The sequence below is a fragment of the Pygoscelis adeliae genome, unplaced genomic scaffold (genome assembly GCF_000699105.1).
Source record: "Pygoscelis adeliae isolate BGI_AS28 unplaced genomic scaffold, ASM69910v1 Scaffold353, whole genome shotgun sequence".
Lineage (NCBI taxonomy): Eukaryota > Metazoa > Chordata > Aves > Sphenisciformes > Spheniscidae > Pygoscelis > Pygoscelis adeliae.
In genome coordinates, this window is record NW_008824445.1 from 1,494,483 (window position 1) to 1,512,160 (window position 17,678).

General features: G+C 38.1%; 1 protein-coding gene across 1 annotated transcript in view; it reads left to right on the forward strand.

Annotated features, from left to right (window-relative positions):
- GLT1D1 (glycosyltransferase 1 domain containing 1) overlaps positions 1-17,678 on the forward strand; it is a 51,481-nt gene that overhangs the window by 31,783 nt on the left and 2,020 nt on the right. The window contains exons 9-11 of the mRNA XM_009320965.1: positions 1,066-1,109; positions 2,627-2,747; positions 10,615-10,713. Coding sequence (XP_009319240.1) covers positions 1,066-1,109; positions 2,627-2,747; positions 10,615-10,713 — 264 coding nt within the window. The remainder of the gene's footprint in view (positions 1-1,065; positions 1,110-2,626; positions 2,748-10,614; positions 10,714-17,678) is intronic.

The window sequence follows — 17,678 nt, forward strand, 5'->3', positions numbered from 1 at the left end:
TTTTTCCAAAAGAGTTTTCTAAAATGCTTTTTGAGTGTTCTCTATCTCATAATGTGAAAAAAAAACCCAAACCCAAAATATTAACATGCGTTAAAAAAGCCATGTTGTTCCCAGTACTTAAAACTGCACATGCTGTGCAAGCTATCATAAAATAATCTAATATAGTCAGTCAGCCTTAATAAAAAAGAAGTCTAATAAATAGAAGAAGTCTTAATAAAAAAACCCAGTCTATTTCTGTTCTTCATGTCTACTTAAGGATTTCCAAGTTCTGTGTATTTCTTTTAATGATGTTAAATGAAAATAGCAGACATAGTTAAGCTTTGTAAATAAACCTGCTGGAGTTAATTGCCCAGCTTAGACAACTGTTTAATAACTCTAGCATGCCTTCATGTTAGACTATATTTTAGAATTTTGTGTTCACTAGTTTTCAAACAAATGTTTCTGTCAGTGCGTAACACCTATCTGACCGTCTCGGTTTACATGCGGATTGCTTCTTGTGTAACTACAGCCTGAAAAGTTCCTTTCCTTCCTCACATTGGTTACACCATACATAAGGGGACAGACAATTGCGTGGCACATCAGTGCATTGTTCCTCACTTAGACAGTAAGTTGTCAAATCAGTCATTTGAATCATGTTAGCCTTAGCAGAGTCATCTGAAAACAGTCATTCATGTTAAATAGATCTAGCTCTAATTAGAATCTGCAGCCAGAGGGATGTCAGGGGAGAAGAAATGGAACCTCCCCTTCTGACAGTAGCCCAAAGCTATCTGCATTAGAGTAGTCACTTAAAAGTTTAGAGTGGAGTAGTCAATTCACGCTATACTGTGCACTCACCCCCCTAGCTGGATATTCTAAGTGTCTATCACTCACGAGAGCGCTTGTCTGAAGAGTCAAATGTAACTACAAGTTACAGATCTGTGGTATGATTTTAAAACTCAGCACATTCATGCATTTAAATATTTTAGTAAAAAATATGCTAAGATTTATTTTTCTTTTCTGGGTATCTCAAACATACGCCATAGTGCTAAAGTAGTGCCGTGTACCTGTGTGTATGTTCCTTTCTAGGTTGATCCACTTTTTACAAGTGAAGTTAAGGAAAAAGTTACAAGGTAAGAAGTTAATGTTAAGTCTTTTTTTCCGCTCCAAATGAAAGCAGTTGGCTGACTAGCTTTTTAAATCGTGTGTAAATGCTCTTTTGTATATACAAATGAACATACATGCACAACTCTATATGACTATCAAATGTGTACTGATTATTTGGCACATAACATTCTCAGACTAGGTATTCTACACATTTTAAATTTTAGAGTAACCAGTAGATCTCTTCATGTTTTGTGTTAAATCACATCTGATTTAGTGTGATTTAAATTTATTATTCTTTTGGGTCTTTCCATTCTTTCTTTCATCCTGGCTTCTGCAGGATTTTGCATGCTTCCTTTGGTGGGTAAATTAGTAGATGGACAAGATAACCCTGTATAGCTTTTTTCTGTCCCTAGTTTATATGCTTCCTGATTGAAGGATATAAATGTTAGAGAAACAAGATTTTTTGTGTGTGTCTGCAGAACCTAGAATTGTCTGACTTGAACAGAACCACCATATTATGTCTGATTGATAATATCTGATAATAAAATCTGCATAAAATACGTGTTTTTCAGTTCCATTTTTGGAGCAAGAGATAATGTTTTTTGTTTTCTATGAGGTTATTCATGGGAAACATGACTCCTGTAATCATGCATTTATACTCCAGTTGATACAGTTACTTATCTCTACAGAAGCTGGATGTTACTGCACAATCAGAAAAGCAATGTTTAACAAAGTCTAGTTGACAGGGAGCTGGTCTTAACGTCAAATGCACTTGTGTTTCCATCTGGCTTAGTGATCTCATGTTGAGGTTAAAGAGGCAGGAGCAGGCTCATCAAGCAGAGGAGATGCTGGCTTTTCAAAAACGATCACCAGTCTTAAAGATCTCATTCACTTTATCTGAGACTGAACACCTAATTACCCTATTTTTCCACCCTTTACCCTTGATTTGATTGACCTTCATTAATCTGAGGAAGATGAGGACAGTAGAATCATAACCCTTCAGAACAGAAGAGTGCTTATAATGAAAGAGGAAGCAGAAGAGATCTTTCAGCACCACATTCCATCCCCAAAAGCCAGCATCTGAAAAGTCAGCATCTCCTGCAGTTGACCATTCTGATGATGGCTCTCCATTTCCCTAAGTATTTAAACTGTATGTTTTTCATAAATTTCTGCATGCATCCTCCTTATATTACACAAATTCTTGAAGGGAAAATCGCACCCCCATCCATTGAACTCGGCTCCTTCATTTATGAGACTGATGGTGGTTAACAGAGCATGGTGCTAAGTGATCAACTATAAAACTTCAGAACAAGACAATGAAGTGGCAGATAGGAGTGTACACTGTATTGAGTTTATAACTGCATTTACAGATAGAAAGCTAACAAAAACATGGTAAAGTGGCTTGCCCATGGGCAAGCGATTGTTAACATCAGAACCATGCCTGAATTGCTCTGACCAACTTTCATCATTGCCCTAAGTTTTAGGAAGAATTGTTAGAGCACGTTCTTAGGAGGTGTCCTATTTGTGTGCGTTTTATTTCTAGGGCACCTGGAGTACATTTATTACAGGAGATGCCACAGGATGATCTTCATGCTGCTATGAAAAGGTGCTTTGCTGTGGTGAACAGCTCCATTTCAGAGGGGATGTCTGCTGCAATTCTGGAGGTAATCACATCTTAGCGGTAAGGTTTTTCAGTGAGGTTACAGTGAATCTGAAATCACCTTTTATCACTGGAAATGTGTGTCAACATTTTATGTCCGTGTTTCAAAGCTAGTGAAGACAAAACTAAAATATTTCTTTTTGCAAGTGTTAGTAATTAAGGTTTTCTTCCCTTGAACTGACAGGTTTTTATGCTTTATGTATTTATTTTTTAAAGGACAGAATGTAATTTTATCAATCCTGTTAAATTAACAATACCGACCTGAGATGTAAGAATCATTCTGATTTACTGGGGTTGTCACTATTCTTGATTCAACATCCGCTTCCTTATAATGTTGCTAGAAAAGACTTTCATTTACTTTTTTATCCTTTCAAAAAGCAATCTAAGAGCTATATTTGGTTATTTAATTCTGAAGTGATTAATGAATGAATGACATGCTCAGTTAATTTTTTTGCCATCAGTATTGAAAATTAATAACCAGGTTTATTTCATACCTGTCAAAGTAGGGCGCTGCTTAGTATCAGAGGCTTTCTGGGAAAAAAATAAATGTGCTTAAAGTGGAAGTTCTTTGGGCAGACGCCTTTTACTATTCCATTTTTTTTGGTGACTGCTGAATGGTGGTTCGTGATGATCTCAGAAGATCACAGAAACTGTTACATGATTTGTATTAATGAATCTCCTATTTCTGTTTCTAATGAGGAATCACATGTTGCATTTCCAGCATGCTTTTCTTCCACACACCTGAAAGTCCTTCATAAGTAAGAACTAAGTGAGTATTGTAAGAATTATGAAAGTTAGGTGATGGTAAGATAGCAAATGTGTATTTCCTTTCTAAAATGCCAATGCTCAGAGGTGGAAGCAGATGCTGTTTCACAGCAACAGTAATCTATAAACAATAATTACTACAGACGTTCCAAACTTATCAGTGTGGCGGGCTAGACAAATTTTGTATGTTTGGTAGTTGACATGAAATGGAGTGTACCAACACAGTACACAGCCACAACTAAGTCAGTGACTCAGAGAAGTAGAAGTTAAGTAACTGTCACCTCCTCCTCACCAGTTACATGTTCCCTGCAGGACTACTCACATAACAGTTGACCAAAAAACAGTATCTGATTTATTTCCTGAGAGTGTCAGTGAGTTGGGTGGAGGGGAGAGAAAAAAGCAAACCAGAAAGACTGTTAAGAGACACAGCATCTGCAACAGAAGTGCGAGTGTGCTTGGCCCGGTACAAATTGTTATGCAAACTCAGGACTGATGCGACAATTGGTATAGTTTTCCCCCAAATTTTCCCATCAGATTTGAGCAGTGAAAAGGCACTTTCCTTAGCTTTTATCTGGAGAGGGAGCAATCTTCTAAGTTCAGTGTCTTAACAAATATGTGGTAATTCAAAGCAAAAAGATAATGCCAGGTTACTTCAGAGGTAATGTTGAGCCTGCTTCAGGAATTATTGATTTTCGCTCTTCTCTTTTGAAGTTGCAATTCTGACAAGTTTTCAATCTGGTAACTATAAGACTAAATCAACAAGGAAAGTTTTTATTTGAGCTCTACTGTGTGTGACTGAACTATTCAATTATCCTATCAGAGCTATTAAATAGTCAAATACCACCTCTAGTGGAAAGCTGTTCCTTTAAGTTTCCACTACACAGTTAATGTTGAGTAATTTATTCCCAATTCATACCCAAAACTGTCAAAAAAAAAAAAAAACAAACCTCCAACAACTGTTCTTCTCGCTGAAAATTACTACACAAACAGAATAGTAGATATTTCCTGTTATATTTCTCTTCTTTCTTTAAGAATTACAAGACTATCCTGGCAAAAGAGCATTCTATGCAGGATGTCTTTATATACACTTGCAATGTTAGCTTCCTCCATTTTGATGTTCTTCTTACATCAGAAAAAATTATATGGTATGATGAATCATGAAGAAGTATTCATTTCAATTTTTCATGCTGAATTTATTTTTTTATATATGTGTGTTTATACATATATAGTAGATTAGTTAGTATTACTTTTTTCTCTTACATGTAGCTGTGCATATCATGTCCTAGGCTAGTCTTATGATTGATACATTTAATTCTACTGAAGACACTACCTTTACTAAAAACAAAGTTAATCAACATTTAATCTGCTTTTAAGTCTTAATCTGAGTTTAACAGCTAAACATGCTAAAATAAACTGAGAATTGACCACAGTGGAAAAATTAAATTCTCTCTTCTAAGTGCAAGACCTGACCTATAGTAGGCTGTTAGCTATTTCCTTGTACGTCATAACTTTTTCATAAAAAGAAGAGAAAAAGATCCTGCTCTCCCTTCTTCTGTTATTACATTGGTGGAATAATGTCAAACCTAATAGTCAGGTTTGGTTTGTGTTCATGTATAATCATGTGTTGAAGATAAAATTATAGTAGGCTGTTAGCTATTTCCTTGTACGTCATAACTTTTTCATAAAAAGAAGAGAAAAAGATCCTGCTCTCCCTTCTTCTGTTATTACATTGGTGGAATAATGTCAAACCTAATAGTCAGGTTTGGTTTGTGTTCATGTATAATCATGTGTTGAAGATAAAATGCAATTTCAAATATTCTGAAGTGGAATATTTCCTCCTGGAAAACCTATAACCATAGATGTCACCCACTTCTTTCCACCAGCCTCAGTCCTATATTGCCTTGTTGTTGAATAGTGGAGGAAGGACAGCCTAATCTCTGAACTGATAACTCATAACTTGGAGTTTATCATGGCAGTCATGTAACAGGGATAAAAAGAGCTGGCACGCTTTCAGAAGCCTGGGCATACTAGTTCAGGTGCATATTGGTTACAAGCAAATGAGTTACCAATTACAGGTGCAAACTGAAATCTTGCATTGTAGGAAGGAAAGTCCAACAGACGTGGCACGGGTGTTGAGAGACAACAGCTCCGGTCCCAGCTGAGTCAGGGTTTTCTACAAGCAGAATTAGGTCTTTAGTTGCCTTTTGAGAAACTATTTGAAGCTTGCCCTTTTTAGTACCTCAGACCTGTTTGAATTCTTCTTCTAATGTTATAAGGGTTTTCCTATTGTATGTCTGTTTACTAGACAAATTGGACAGTGGGATTTGATGACATGCTTATAAAATATCCTACTGTAAAAATCTCTCTCTCAGAGGAAGTGTCCGTCTAATAAAGTCAAGTCCCTGCTTGAGATGGCCAGCAGTAGGAAGGGCCATCTGTTAAGATCTTGTTAAATTACTAAGGCAGAAAACTATGTATAAAAATCTTTTGGTCCTAGGCTGGAGATGACATCTTGCTTGAATTTGGAAATGCAACTTTCATTCTCTTGAAAGTTCAAAATTTACCAAGGTCATGAATCTGTAAACAGTATTTTAGTTTGAGATAAATATATAATAGATAAATGAGATAAATATATAATCACAGCAATTTCAACCTGCCTTAAGGTATGAAAGAACTAGAAACTATAACTAATTACTTTGTCATCTAGTACTGATATCTCAGAGATTTTGCCTAACTGATCTATTTTTTTGTTTGGCATTTGAAGAAGAGAAAACAAGCATTACAGCAAGCGTTTAAAATACATCTCTTCCTCAGAAAACTCAGGAGTTCTGCATGTTCCTGGGCATGTGATGGTGAAAAAGGCACTACTACTGGAAAATTTTATATGTTCTCTATATAGTTGGTAAGAAAAAGGTTTTGACTCCAGCACCATTTCATCAGAGTACTTTTTCTGTGCTCTCAAGAGTATTCCAACTGTTGTAAAAATCATTAGATTGTTATGCTTTTACCAAAAAAAAGCCAATTAAAAAAAAATCATCATAGAAAAGGAAGATGGCCAGATTCTGTTCTGCTGTAGGGCAAAATCCAGTCTTGGGCAACATGTGAAGTACAGGCCTAGTAGTTTGGAATATAAGCCATAGCAAACTATAAAAATAAAAAACTGAAAATGAAGGGATGTTGTAGAGCAGTAAAATTGAAGAGGGGCCCACAAAAAGATGCATAGGCTAGGAGGAAGAAAATGAGGGACAATCCAGAAGGCAAAATAGTAAATAAAACCTGTATTTACTCTATAAGCCTTATACTGCTCGTTAGAAATGCTTGTTGTGTAACATGCTTCCAAAGCTGAAATTTACACCCTGCATCCTTCTGAAACAGCATTAAAACACATTTGCAGTCAGAATAATGTAACAAAACAGATGGCCAATGGACTAAAATGTTATTTTATGCTGTTATTTGTGGAACCTAGGTCAGTAAATTATACATATTTTCAACAATGCAAATGATTCTTTTTACTGCTCAAAAATAGACTAAGTATCTAAATTAAATTCTAAGCCACTTCATGCAGTAATTATTTACAGCCCAATCCATTTGTTTAAGGCTAGCTGGTATAAAGCCAGCCCCTTATCTTATGTATTTGGCCATCTGTTCTGTCTTTCAGTAGCTATAATTCATTGGTACCTATGTGTTTTGGGACCCGAAAGTTTTCTTATGTAGCAGTTACTGCCCTCCAACTCGATGAGACAGAACAAACATCTTTCCCTTTAGAGTTCAGAAATTTTGGAAAATGAAATATGAACTTAGTGATGAACTTCAGTGAGTCATCAGCTATGTAGATTGAACTGTGCGCTACAGTTCAATCTAAACTGCAGTACAGCAGTCCTGTGCCAGCCTCAGCAATCACACCGTTAGGTACAGCCCAGCATAGAACTGTCACAGGCCACTCACGTATTTGATGATCACTGTCAATGTGATAGTGATATCAATGCCGATGTGCAGCCCAACAGCACAGCGTCCGCTATTCATTGCATCTGATGTGCTCAAATCCAAACTCCTCTTTGTCTTGCAGGTAACTATTGTGGGGATAGTGGCACTTCCAACTGTCAGTCCTGAGGTGGTTGTGCTGTGTTTTGTGTGTTTTCTTCTTTCTTGCTTGCTTTCTCCCTTTCTCCCTTTCTCCCTTTCTCCCTTTCTCCCTTTCTCCCTTTCTCCCTTTCTCCCTTTCTCCCTTTCTCCCTTTCTCCCTTTCTCCCTTTCTCCCTTTCTCCCTTTCTTCCTTTCTCCCTTTCTCCCTTTCTCCCTTTCTCCCTTTCTCCCTTTCTCCCTTTCTCCCTTTCTCCCTTTCTCCCTTTCTCCCTTTCTCCCTTTCTCCCTTTCTCCCTTTCTCCCTTTCTCCCTTTCTCCCTTTCTCCCTTTCTCCCTTTCTCCCTTTCTCCCTTTCTCCCTTTCTCCCTTTCTCCCTTTCTCCCTTTCTCCCTTTCTCCCTTTCTCCCTTTCTCCCTTTCTCCCTTTCTCCCTTTCTCCCTTTCTCCCTTTCTCCCTTTCTCCCTTTCTCCCTTTCTCCCTTTCTCCCTTTCTCCCTTTCTCCCTTTCTCCCTTTCTCCCTTTCTCCCTTTCTCCCTTTCTCCCTTTCTCCCTTTCTCCCTTTCTCCCTTTCTCCCTTTCTCCCTTTCTCCCTTTCTCCCTTGTTTGGAAAGTAGCCAGACCTGAAATACTCTTACAGTTTTGTTTTTTAAAAGGAGAAATACAGAGAGGTGAGGAGAGGGCCTTAGGCAGGTGACAGTGCGCGCTGACACTTCACTGCCACTATCAAGCTCTTGATTTTCAGTTCAGAAGTTCGAGTAAAATACCTTCGTTCCCTGGTCATTGAATGTGTTTGAATGAGATCAACAGCCAGCAGACTGAACCCAAGGACATTTAAGCCTGTCAATAGGAAGGGCTGAAAAAGAGCTGAATCAGAAATTCTGTCTCTGAGATGTTGGTGCTTCTGTGAGAACCCCGTGTTAGGTCTCTAGCTGGGTAATAAGAGCCAAAAGCAACTTCCTTGACCTGCAGGTTCAAAACCTGTCAGGCAGAGTGGGGCAGCGGTACCTCTCGTTTCCTGGGTGAACTTTGAAGTTCTATGAACTTTGCTGCACTGATAAGTAGATACTGTCATCGTATGTTTTTGTAAATCTACCTTTGGAAAACAGATTTGTTTAACAGTGAAGTCAGAGCAAATGACAAAATAATTTGTGGATGACCAAAAACTGTATTTCCTCTCACACAAATTACTTATTTTTATTTTTAAAAAAGCTGTCTCTCAACAACTTTAGACATAGATAAATTCAGAAATCTGGTCTGTAGTTTTTATATTTCTCATTTATTTATTCTGGTTTGTGTTCACTTCATTAATCTGTTTGTCTGAATTACCTCCAGCTGATCCAGTAGTTTCTGATACGAAGTGTAGAACAGGTTATTTCATTAAGGGTTGTTACTGTTTTTAGAGCTAACTGCTGCAAAGCGTATGTTCATGCCAGAAGGACTATAGAATTTCTTTGCCCAGAGAAAATTCTAAAGAGTGTTTCTCTTGGATATTTTAAGCTATTAAGACATGTTGCTAAGTCACAGTAGTCCCTCACTGTTCAAAACATAATTGGTTCTGTACGTTATCAGCCAGGGTATTTTTGTCTTCAGTTTTGTCCGAACTATAAAAAAGCATGGTTTTCTCCTTGGAGTTTTGTTTTCTTGCTATGCAGACTGAAGCAAAATTGCTCCCCATCCGGGAGTGTAATGACAGTAATTAAAAATGCATTCACCCTGAAGTGACAGGGAATCAGTATGAAACAGATTGAAGATTTGAGGGAGTGAATTTCTTTCTCTTGTTTGACACTGTGATAATTGTACAATATGAGTTTTTCTGGGTTTACAGTCAGTGCATCTCAAGACTTCCAAATTCATCAATATTAATTAAAGTTTCAGATCAGAATATGCATGAATAACAGAGTTGAGTGGCCAGGGTTTGCACGCTAGTTGCTTCAAAATCGAAGCTGTATTTTTAAAAGTTGCCAGGTGTTAGGTCTCTTGGAAATGATTTACTAGCTTTGAACGGATGCTGTGCTGCATCTCTGCTCCTGATTCTGGAGGCAACCTGAAACGCTACGATGTTGAGACCCCACGCTTTCTTTCCTTTTTTTATGTATATACATACATGCACACATACATATACATACAAATAAATGAATAAATACATCAAGCAGCCAGCCCATAATTTATGTGGAATCAGACCCTACTTCTTCAGATGTATTCCTTGGTCTCTGAGGAGTCCCATACCAATTAGCTTTGTAGATAATACGTTTTGAAAGCATAATGTGTTCTGAAAGCATAACCTTTTCTCCCCCCGCCTTGGTATAAGTTCAGTCAGAAGCTGCATCACTGCATACTTCCCTGCATTCCCTGAACGCTCAAAATCTAAGACAGGCTATAGTAACAGATGCTGTCAGAAGAAAAACTCCTTCCAGAGTCCTATATGACCAGTAGGCGTCAACTGAGGAGAAGGAGCCAAGTGATTTCCATGGTCACCTTCACCGTTGTTGAACTGCCCACATCTCTCCAGTTCTGCACATTGTAGAAAGTCTGTGAAAAGTGTGTTTTAATGGAACAAGAGAACAAATACTTTGTTGGGGAGAACTGGCTTTTTGTGCTCTGAACTAATCTTCTTATCTTTGCGCAATAACGGTAGGAGTTACAGTGACAGCCTTTGATCTGAACCTTAATTTTATCCTCTTCAAGCCTGCCATATGTCAGGAGCTTCCAATGGGAAGCAAACTGCATACTTTGAGGTGGAAAAGAATAAAGGATGAAACAGCTATCCATTGACTTTCTGGATTGATTGCTTCGGATAATATGTTCAAAGCTACAAGACTAACAAAAATTATAAACAAAATATTTCAGAGAAGTTCCATATAGGAGATCACCTTAGACGTAGTGTTTTTCAACTAAAAAGTTGGAGAGATGGGAAAGAAGTTTGGTTTGTTGCTTCTTCTTTTCATTTCAAAATTGTCATCATTAACTTCTCAAAATCCCTGAATCCCAATAAACTGTTGTTTCCTTTCTTTATATTGCCCTAGGCAATGGATTTAGATACTCCAGTGCTGGCAAGGAACATTCTTGGGAATGCAGCAATAATAAAACATAAGGAAACAGGACTGCTATTTTCAGATCCCCAGGTAAGAAAACAACAAATCCTTAGACCTTTCCCTTCCAAAAGTTAGGTTCATTTTCCATTACATGCTTATGCCTGTTTGGAAACTTGGCTTTTACTCTCAGCAGTTTTTCCCAGATTCTCCTAAACCTCTAGGTGTTAGACTGCCTTTCTTGAAGCTCTGCTGTTGTCTCACATTCACTTTGCAGTTCACTAAACTTTTACTAGGTGTCAGCCTTGCTGAATGCTTGTCTAGCCTGTGCTGCTGTAGAGCCTGCCATCTGAATGGGGCTCGGTTCTCATCAACTGGTTGCACTTTAGTTTTGAAGGTTCCGTAAGCAAACCCTGGAAGAGATGCTATGCATATGTCCTATTTCCCTTCAAGTACTGACTCAAATATGAACTCCTTTTAGACAAGCAGTAGCTAACCAAAAGAGAACTGTGAGCCTGAAGTTTGAGATAATACATTATGTATAATTTCTAGCAGTAAGTCTTAATATAAAGCATTATTAGGTCCAAGATATTGCTCGTTCAGAAAATAATTAATGACTAAAATTAAGTGAAGTGTTAGAATGGAGTTTCTGTGAAGATAAGCAAGAGTGGGGAGAGAGGGAACACTACCCATATTTAAATGCTGGAAATTTTCATTTCAGTATATTTTCCTGTATTATGGCTTTGCTGTTACATATTCGTATATGTTGTGGAAGATGACTTTCAGACACAGATTCCCTTAGTGTCTTTATGTAACTCAAGATTAAAAAAACCTTACTAGAATAGTCCATTTGATAATTTTGCAAAGCAGAAAATGTATCATATTTATTTACTTTGTGGAGTGTGTGATTAATGCATCCTATTAAGCTGTGTTTCAGGAAGGTGAGTTCTCTCAGTTAGTTTTGGAGGCTTTTTAAATAGAAGAATTCTTGCAGCTCCTGGTTTGTTTGTTCCCCCCCCCCCCCCCCCACCGGGTGTAGTCATGAATGTTTCCAATGGTTTCTACAACAAAAATTCTTTTTAACTTCTGGAATTTATTTTGTTGCAGAAGTATTCCCTCTTCTTGCAATATCTCTTGGAAATGGGGTACTTCCAGGCTAGTGGAGGCTGAGATGTAAAGCTATTTTGTAAAATTATTTGCAAAATTTTGTAAAATTCCCTGCAAAAAGCCCATTAACTTCCATATATTTCTTCAAAACTTCAAGGATATATGATCATGTTGAACACTCAGACTGATGGCTCTCCTGATATTAATTCTGATACATTCTGTTGTTTCCCTCAACATGCCGGTTATATTTGGCTTGGAATTCAAATACATTATTCATACCAGGCCCAATTAGCTTCATCATACATCCTTGTAAGAAGCCTCTTCTGTGATCTCCAAGCATCCTACATTCCAAGTGTTTATTTGGAATAAAAATAAAAATATGCTATATATTTCCTCACTTAAAGGGAAGTGCAATTTTAAGCACAGAAGTAGTCCCAGTGACATCAGTGACTCTGTACAAATGGCTAAGGACTTTCTTTTGTATCAGAACCAGAGTCACAGGCTGTAAATATGTCTAGAACGCTATAATCTTAATTTATATAAACCCCTTCTGCCTGAGCTCCCTCCTCTGCAACGCACCGTGCCGAAGACCAGAAACCCCCCTATTCTGCTGCTGCTTGTTGACCCCCTTCTTGCTGTTATTCTGTCTCCGTAGCACGCAGAATCTCTTAAGTGAAGATGGTAACTTGCATTACCATATTAGCTATCATACCCCTAGGTGATATTTGTACTGGAATCACTAATGTTTGTGCAGTTACCTTATCTTAGAAAAGAAAGTAATATCCCTGCTTTCTCTCTAAATCAACAATTGTATCTCATTTAATAAAAGCCCTTTTATACTTTCATTGGTGTCAAGTAATGTATAAACTATCAAAGTTTGCAAATGGGTCAGGAAGATACTTGTTTGCAGGCTAATACTCTAACCCCACTGCAGAGTTGTTGAAAAACTTTGTTCTTGCAGAGATGAGCTCAGAATGCCAATCATCATCACTCATGGTTTCAAAGATAAAGTAACCATTTACTTTTGTTCCTTATCTCCCCGAACCATATCAAATACAGTTTTTAAACCACTGTACACAGTCTGTCAGAGGATGAGAGTTATATTGGATCAAAGAAATGTGATTAAGTTAGAACACTTACAGTTTCAAGGTATTCCTCATATTGTTATTTTTGGAAGAAGGAATAGTCTGCCCATGGCACTTTGAATACTGCCTTAGAAGATTCAGTCTGACAATAGGGATGGGAAAGCATATATTCTGGTAAGAAGTTTTCTGGTTTTTTGATACTCTGATTACTTTGACATCTTAAGTATCTGGTAAACTATTTTTCTGCTGTAACCTCAATTGTTAGTTAGGGAAAATGCTTTAGGTCATACAGAGAGATTAGTATTGTATTCAGGTGCTTGGGAAAGTCTGTCTCTGTCTTGAAGAATCTGGGCCGCCAAAGATTTTTAAGAAAATGTCAAAGAAATTTTCATTGCTAAGTTTAGTGGATACTATCTGGTTGTGATGATACAGACTGTGTCATAGGTCAAGAGTAGAAAGCATTGCTTATTTTCAAGTTGTTACTGATCTGGGGAGGGAAAGCTTTAAAATACGGTTAGCTTAGATATGAGCGATTGTGTCTGGTCTGTGGACTATCTTATCTTTTCAAAGCTGAATTAGAGGGATATAAATTGACCATTACACAATGAGAATCATTTTAAACTGTGAATGCTGTTGGGTTTCTTCTTTTATTCTTGCTGAAAGTGAGCTTTTGTGGCTTACAGTAGGGAATTTTGTGCATAATTATAGTCATCATTAACCATTTGCACAGAGGCTGAGGCTTCATGACTGGAAATAGCGAAAGCCTTGCCAGTCACGGAAGACAATACTTGGATGGAAACAGTTAATGTCAAAGTGAAAGCTATGAAACGTTTTGTCCTTGATACTATATCATCTGTGCACATTACTTTTAAATCATGGTTTGATCCTGCCACTACTTGAATTTATAAGTTTATGGAATATTTGACACTGAGTTAATGGACCTGAAATAAAAAAATAAATAAGAGATAAGAATAGCTAGCGGCTTTTGGGCAATAAATAACACAAAACCATGTTAAAAGGGTAGACACAAAGAGTTATTCAGCATCCTAAGTTTCAAAATTACATGTTCAGCATCTGTAAAAGCTCACAGAAGGAGCTAAATAAACAGGAGGTAAATAAACGTCAAAGCCAATAAGAGGGGCCAAGCATAACAGAGTTTGAGAGAGAGCAGGACCTAGAAAGACTCCTGTTAGCAGAGACAACTTTTGAAGTGGTAAGAGGGAAATGCAGCTCAGCTGAGTTCAGGCAGCAACACTGAAGGTACATTGGGCTCCTCTGCCAAACATGGGTCAATGCCATTTCTACCAGGGCTTCAAGCCAGAATATAGCCGAAGTTTTTAGACCGTTGAACCTTCACACTGAATAGACTAATTTGCAATTTTTGGCAGTGCCAGCAATCACTGTTTATGCTCCCCTAGAAATACTGGCCCATTGCCCTGTGAAGTACATAGATGTGCCAGCTAACTTCTGAGCTTTGTCTGCCACTAGGTAGATCTGTCGCTATTCTGAATTTACATCTGGCGTTTGCCTTCCCTGGGGTGATTCTCTGTTGTTTAAGAATCATGTTCTTTTATCTGCTGAAGCTGATATGAAATGGTTTAATTGCAGACTTACTTTCATTATATAAATAATATATTAACCATGCATCTTATTTTCATTATGCGTGAGCTGTGGCACCGGTGTAGTTCTCGTGGTAATTGAAGGAATATTAATTCTTTTTACTCAGTGCACTCATTTTCTATCTCCCAGATACCTGTACTTCTGGGTCTCTGCAAAATATTATACAGAATTTCTTTTAGATACTATATAGAGAAGCTGACATTTTCTTTAAAGATGATTGGTCAATTTACCAGGAGAAAAATGTATTACAGATGTTGCTGTTGAAAAATGCCTGTGTTTGAAGTGAAGTACTACCCATAAAAAGGGCACGTGTAATATCAGTTCTGGATGTACATAAGATGATCTTCTCCCCTGTTTTTTGTGGGTTGTGGTTAACTACTGAGGTTCAACTTTTACACTGTGTTTTTCTGTCACATATATAGTAATTATACCCATTTCTGTATGTGAACAAAAGGCTCGTTAGAAATACGGATGTCCCCCAAGTAATAAGTTAGCGTGCATATCACCTCCTTCATTTTGGCTGCTGAAGTGCATACCCTTATGTTTGATAATTGAAAAGTAATTTGTGAATTTTGTCCCTCTTTCACCAAAAGTGAAGCTTACTTCACATCTACAACAAAATATGAGAGTGCACAAATATTTGTGCAAATATCACTTGCACAACTACTTACAGCTGATCAGAGACATGTCATCACACCGTAAGTAGTTTGTATATCATGGGCTTCTAGAAAAGAAAAACTAAATGCTCGATTTTCTGAAAGAGCTCTGAGTTCTGAATGTCTGCATAGTGCAAGTGGGAGCCCGTGCTTCAGACTTACCACAAAACTACAACTGAAATGCAAGTCAGGTGGAGTTAAGGGAGGCACCTGAAAAATGAAGTTATTGCTATCTGAAGCTGAGCATCCAAAACTGAAAACAAGCTAAGCCAGCTGCTCAAAGAGTATGAGGCAAAACCCAGATAAGTCATAGTAAATCTTCCCATTGGCTTCCAGTCAGATTGCAAGTCACTTGCAGGTGGTCACGTTTGATTAGTAGAAGAAGTAGGGATAAAGCTGAGAAGTCTTTATTCTCCGTCTCCTGGTATTTTTCCATTTGCTATTTCTCCCTCCTGCAGTTTCTCAACTTTTATGTTTTGTAGTCAGTTTGGCATTTTCCTGAAATTATCCCCAGCATTAAGTATTGTAACTGTGAATAAGGATCTCATTTCTTCTATCATTTACATGTTTCCAAGTTTTTGTCCTCTATATCCACATTTTAAAAGAATGCTAATAGGACTACCTGTTAAGAAATGTTACGTTGCTGCTTCTGTTCTTAGGTAATTTACATAAATTATTTTTAAACATTAAATAAAATCCTTCACAGGAGCATAAAATTAAAGTTGGAATGTAGTTCAGTGTGAACAGTATTTATTACTGTGATTATACAGGCAATTGGATGAAGCCAGCGTAAGTCATTGGTGTGGTTTAACCCAGCAGGCAGCTAAACACCACACAGCCGTTCGCTCACTCCCCCCTGCAGTGGGATGAGGGAGAGAATCGGGGAGGAAAAAAGTAAAATTCATGGGTTGAGATAAAGACAGTTTAATAGGACAGAAAAGGAAGGGAAAATAATAATAATGATAAAAGAATATACAAAGCAAGTGATGCATAATGCAATTGCTCACCACCCACCGAACGATGCCCAGCCAGTTCCCGAGCAGCGGCCACCACCCCCCGGCCAACTCCCCCAGTTCATATACTGAGCATGACGTCCCATGGTGTGGAATGTCCCTCTGGCCAGTTGGGGTCAGCTGTCCTGGCTGTGCCCCCTCCCAGCTTCTCGCTGGCAGGGCATGGGAAGCTGAAAAGTCCTTGACTAGTGTAAGCACTGCTCAGCCACATCTAAAACATCAGTGTGTTATCAACATTATTCTCATGCTAAATCCAAAGCACAGCACTGTACCAGCTACTAGGAAGAAAATTAACTGTATCCCAGCTGAAACCAGGACAGTCGTGTAAGACTTTCCCACCTTCCCTGTTCTGTATTGTTGGCAGATACGGAGGAAGGAAAAGAACATGTCTCCAAAGTTGGAGTCACTGGCTGTATCTGCAGTGTGTGACAGACACAGCCTCAGGGTACTCTCTAGACCAGACTCACCTGCCGTCTTTAGGGACAGTCTCACAAGCAGTCAGAAAACACCTTCTTCAGACCACGTGGGTCCCAAGTAAGGAACTGAATACACTAGATAAATTAGCACATACCTGAATGCAAGGTAGTTGTGGATGGAAAGCAGGCTGGATGCGAAGCATGTGGCCCTCGTGGCTATTCCAGAGGTCACTCTTTCAGTGATGTGTGGACAGAGCACAGATTACAAGCAGTACTGATTTTATGTAAAATAAGAGGTGGTTGTTAATATGCATGTATAAAAATCATCTTATTCTGTTACCTAGTTACAAACCTTTCCAACAGAACTGATGTGCATCTCTGACTATTTAAATTTCATGGCAGTGATGCATATATTGATAGTTTGTCTTGTCAGTGAGAGTCAAAGCAGTGATTATAACATGTTCAATGTGATTTCACATATCAGTGTTTCCCAGGCGTCACGTTATAGTTATGTATTATGCATAGCCATCACTTGCATTGCAACAGCAACACTGATTCTGTGGTGACCAAAGATTTTATATCTGTATATGTATTTATATACGCTGTGTACTTAGGTTTTCAGGTATAGTTTGCTAGTTAACCTAGTGTTGATATGAACTCTGGTCTTATTTGTGATATTTCCTTTCATAGCTGACAGATTGTGTAAATAATATATCTCCTTCTGCCATCCTTTTTGTCCCCATGTCCCTATGCACTGATCTTCACTACCAATTGTGTAGTAATGTATTATCTTAATTTTCCATTGACACAGTAGCTATCCGCTTTTCTGAGCTGAACCAAGACACTATTTTGCAAAGATCTGAGTACATTTGTAACCAAGCTGAAGTATTGGAAGTTGTCTCTTGATAGAAAATTAGACCAGCTGCTCAGAATAGATTAGTTCAGACATCAAGTCTCCTTTCACATGTTTGAAGTTTGCAATTTCTCTTCCCTAGAACTAAATTAGAGTGGCAGAGAAGCAGGCAAAGGAATAGTTGTCATCTGCAAGGTCTAGTATTTTGCCCAGTAAAGTGAAAGGAAATTCATGTACGGCTTTTTTGCAGAGCTTGCTGAGCCAACACTGCTGTATCTGTAACTGCCCAGATGCAACTACTCCGGAAG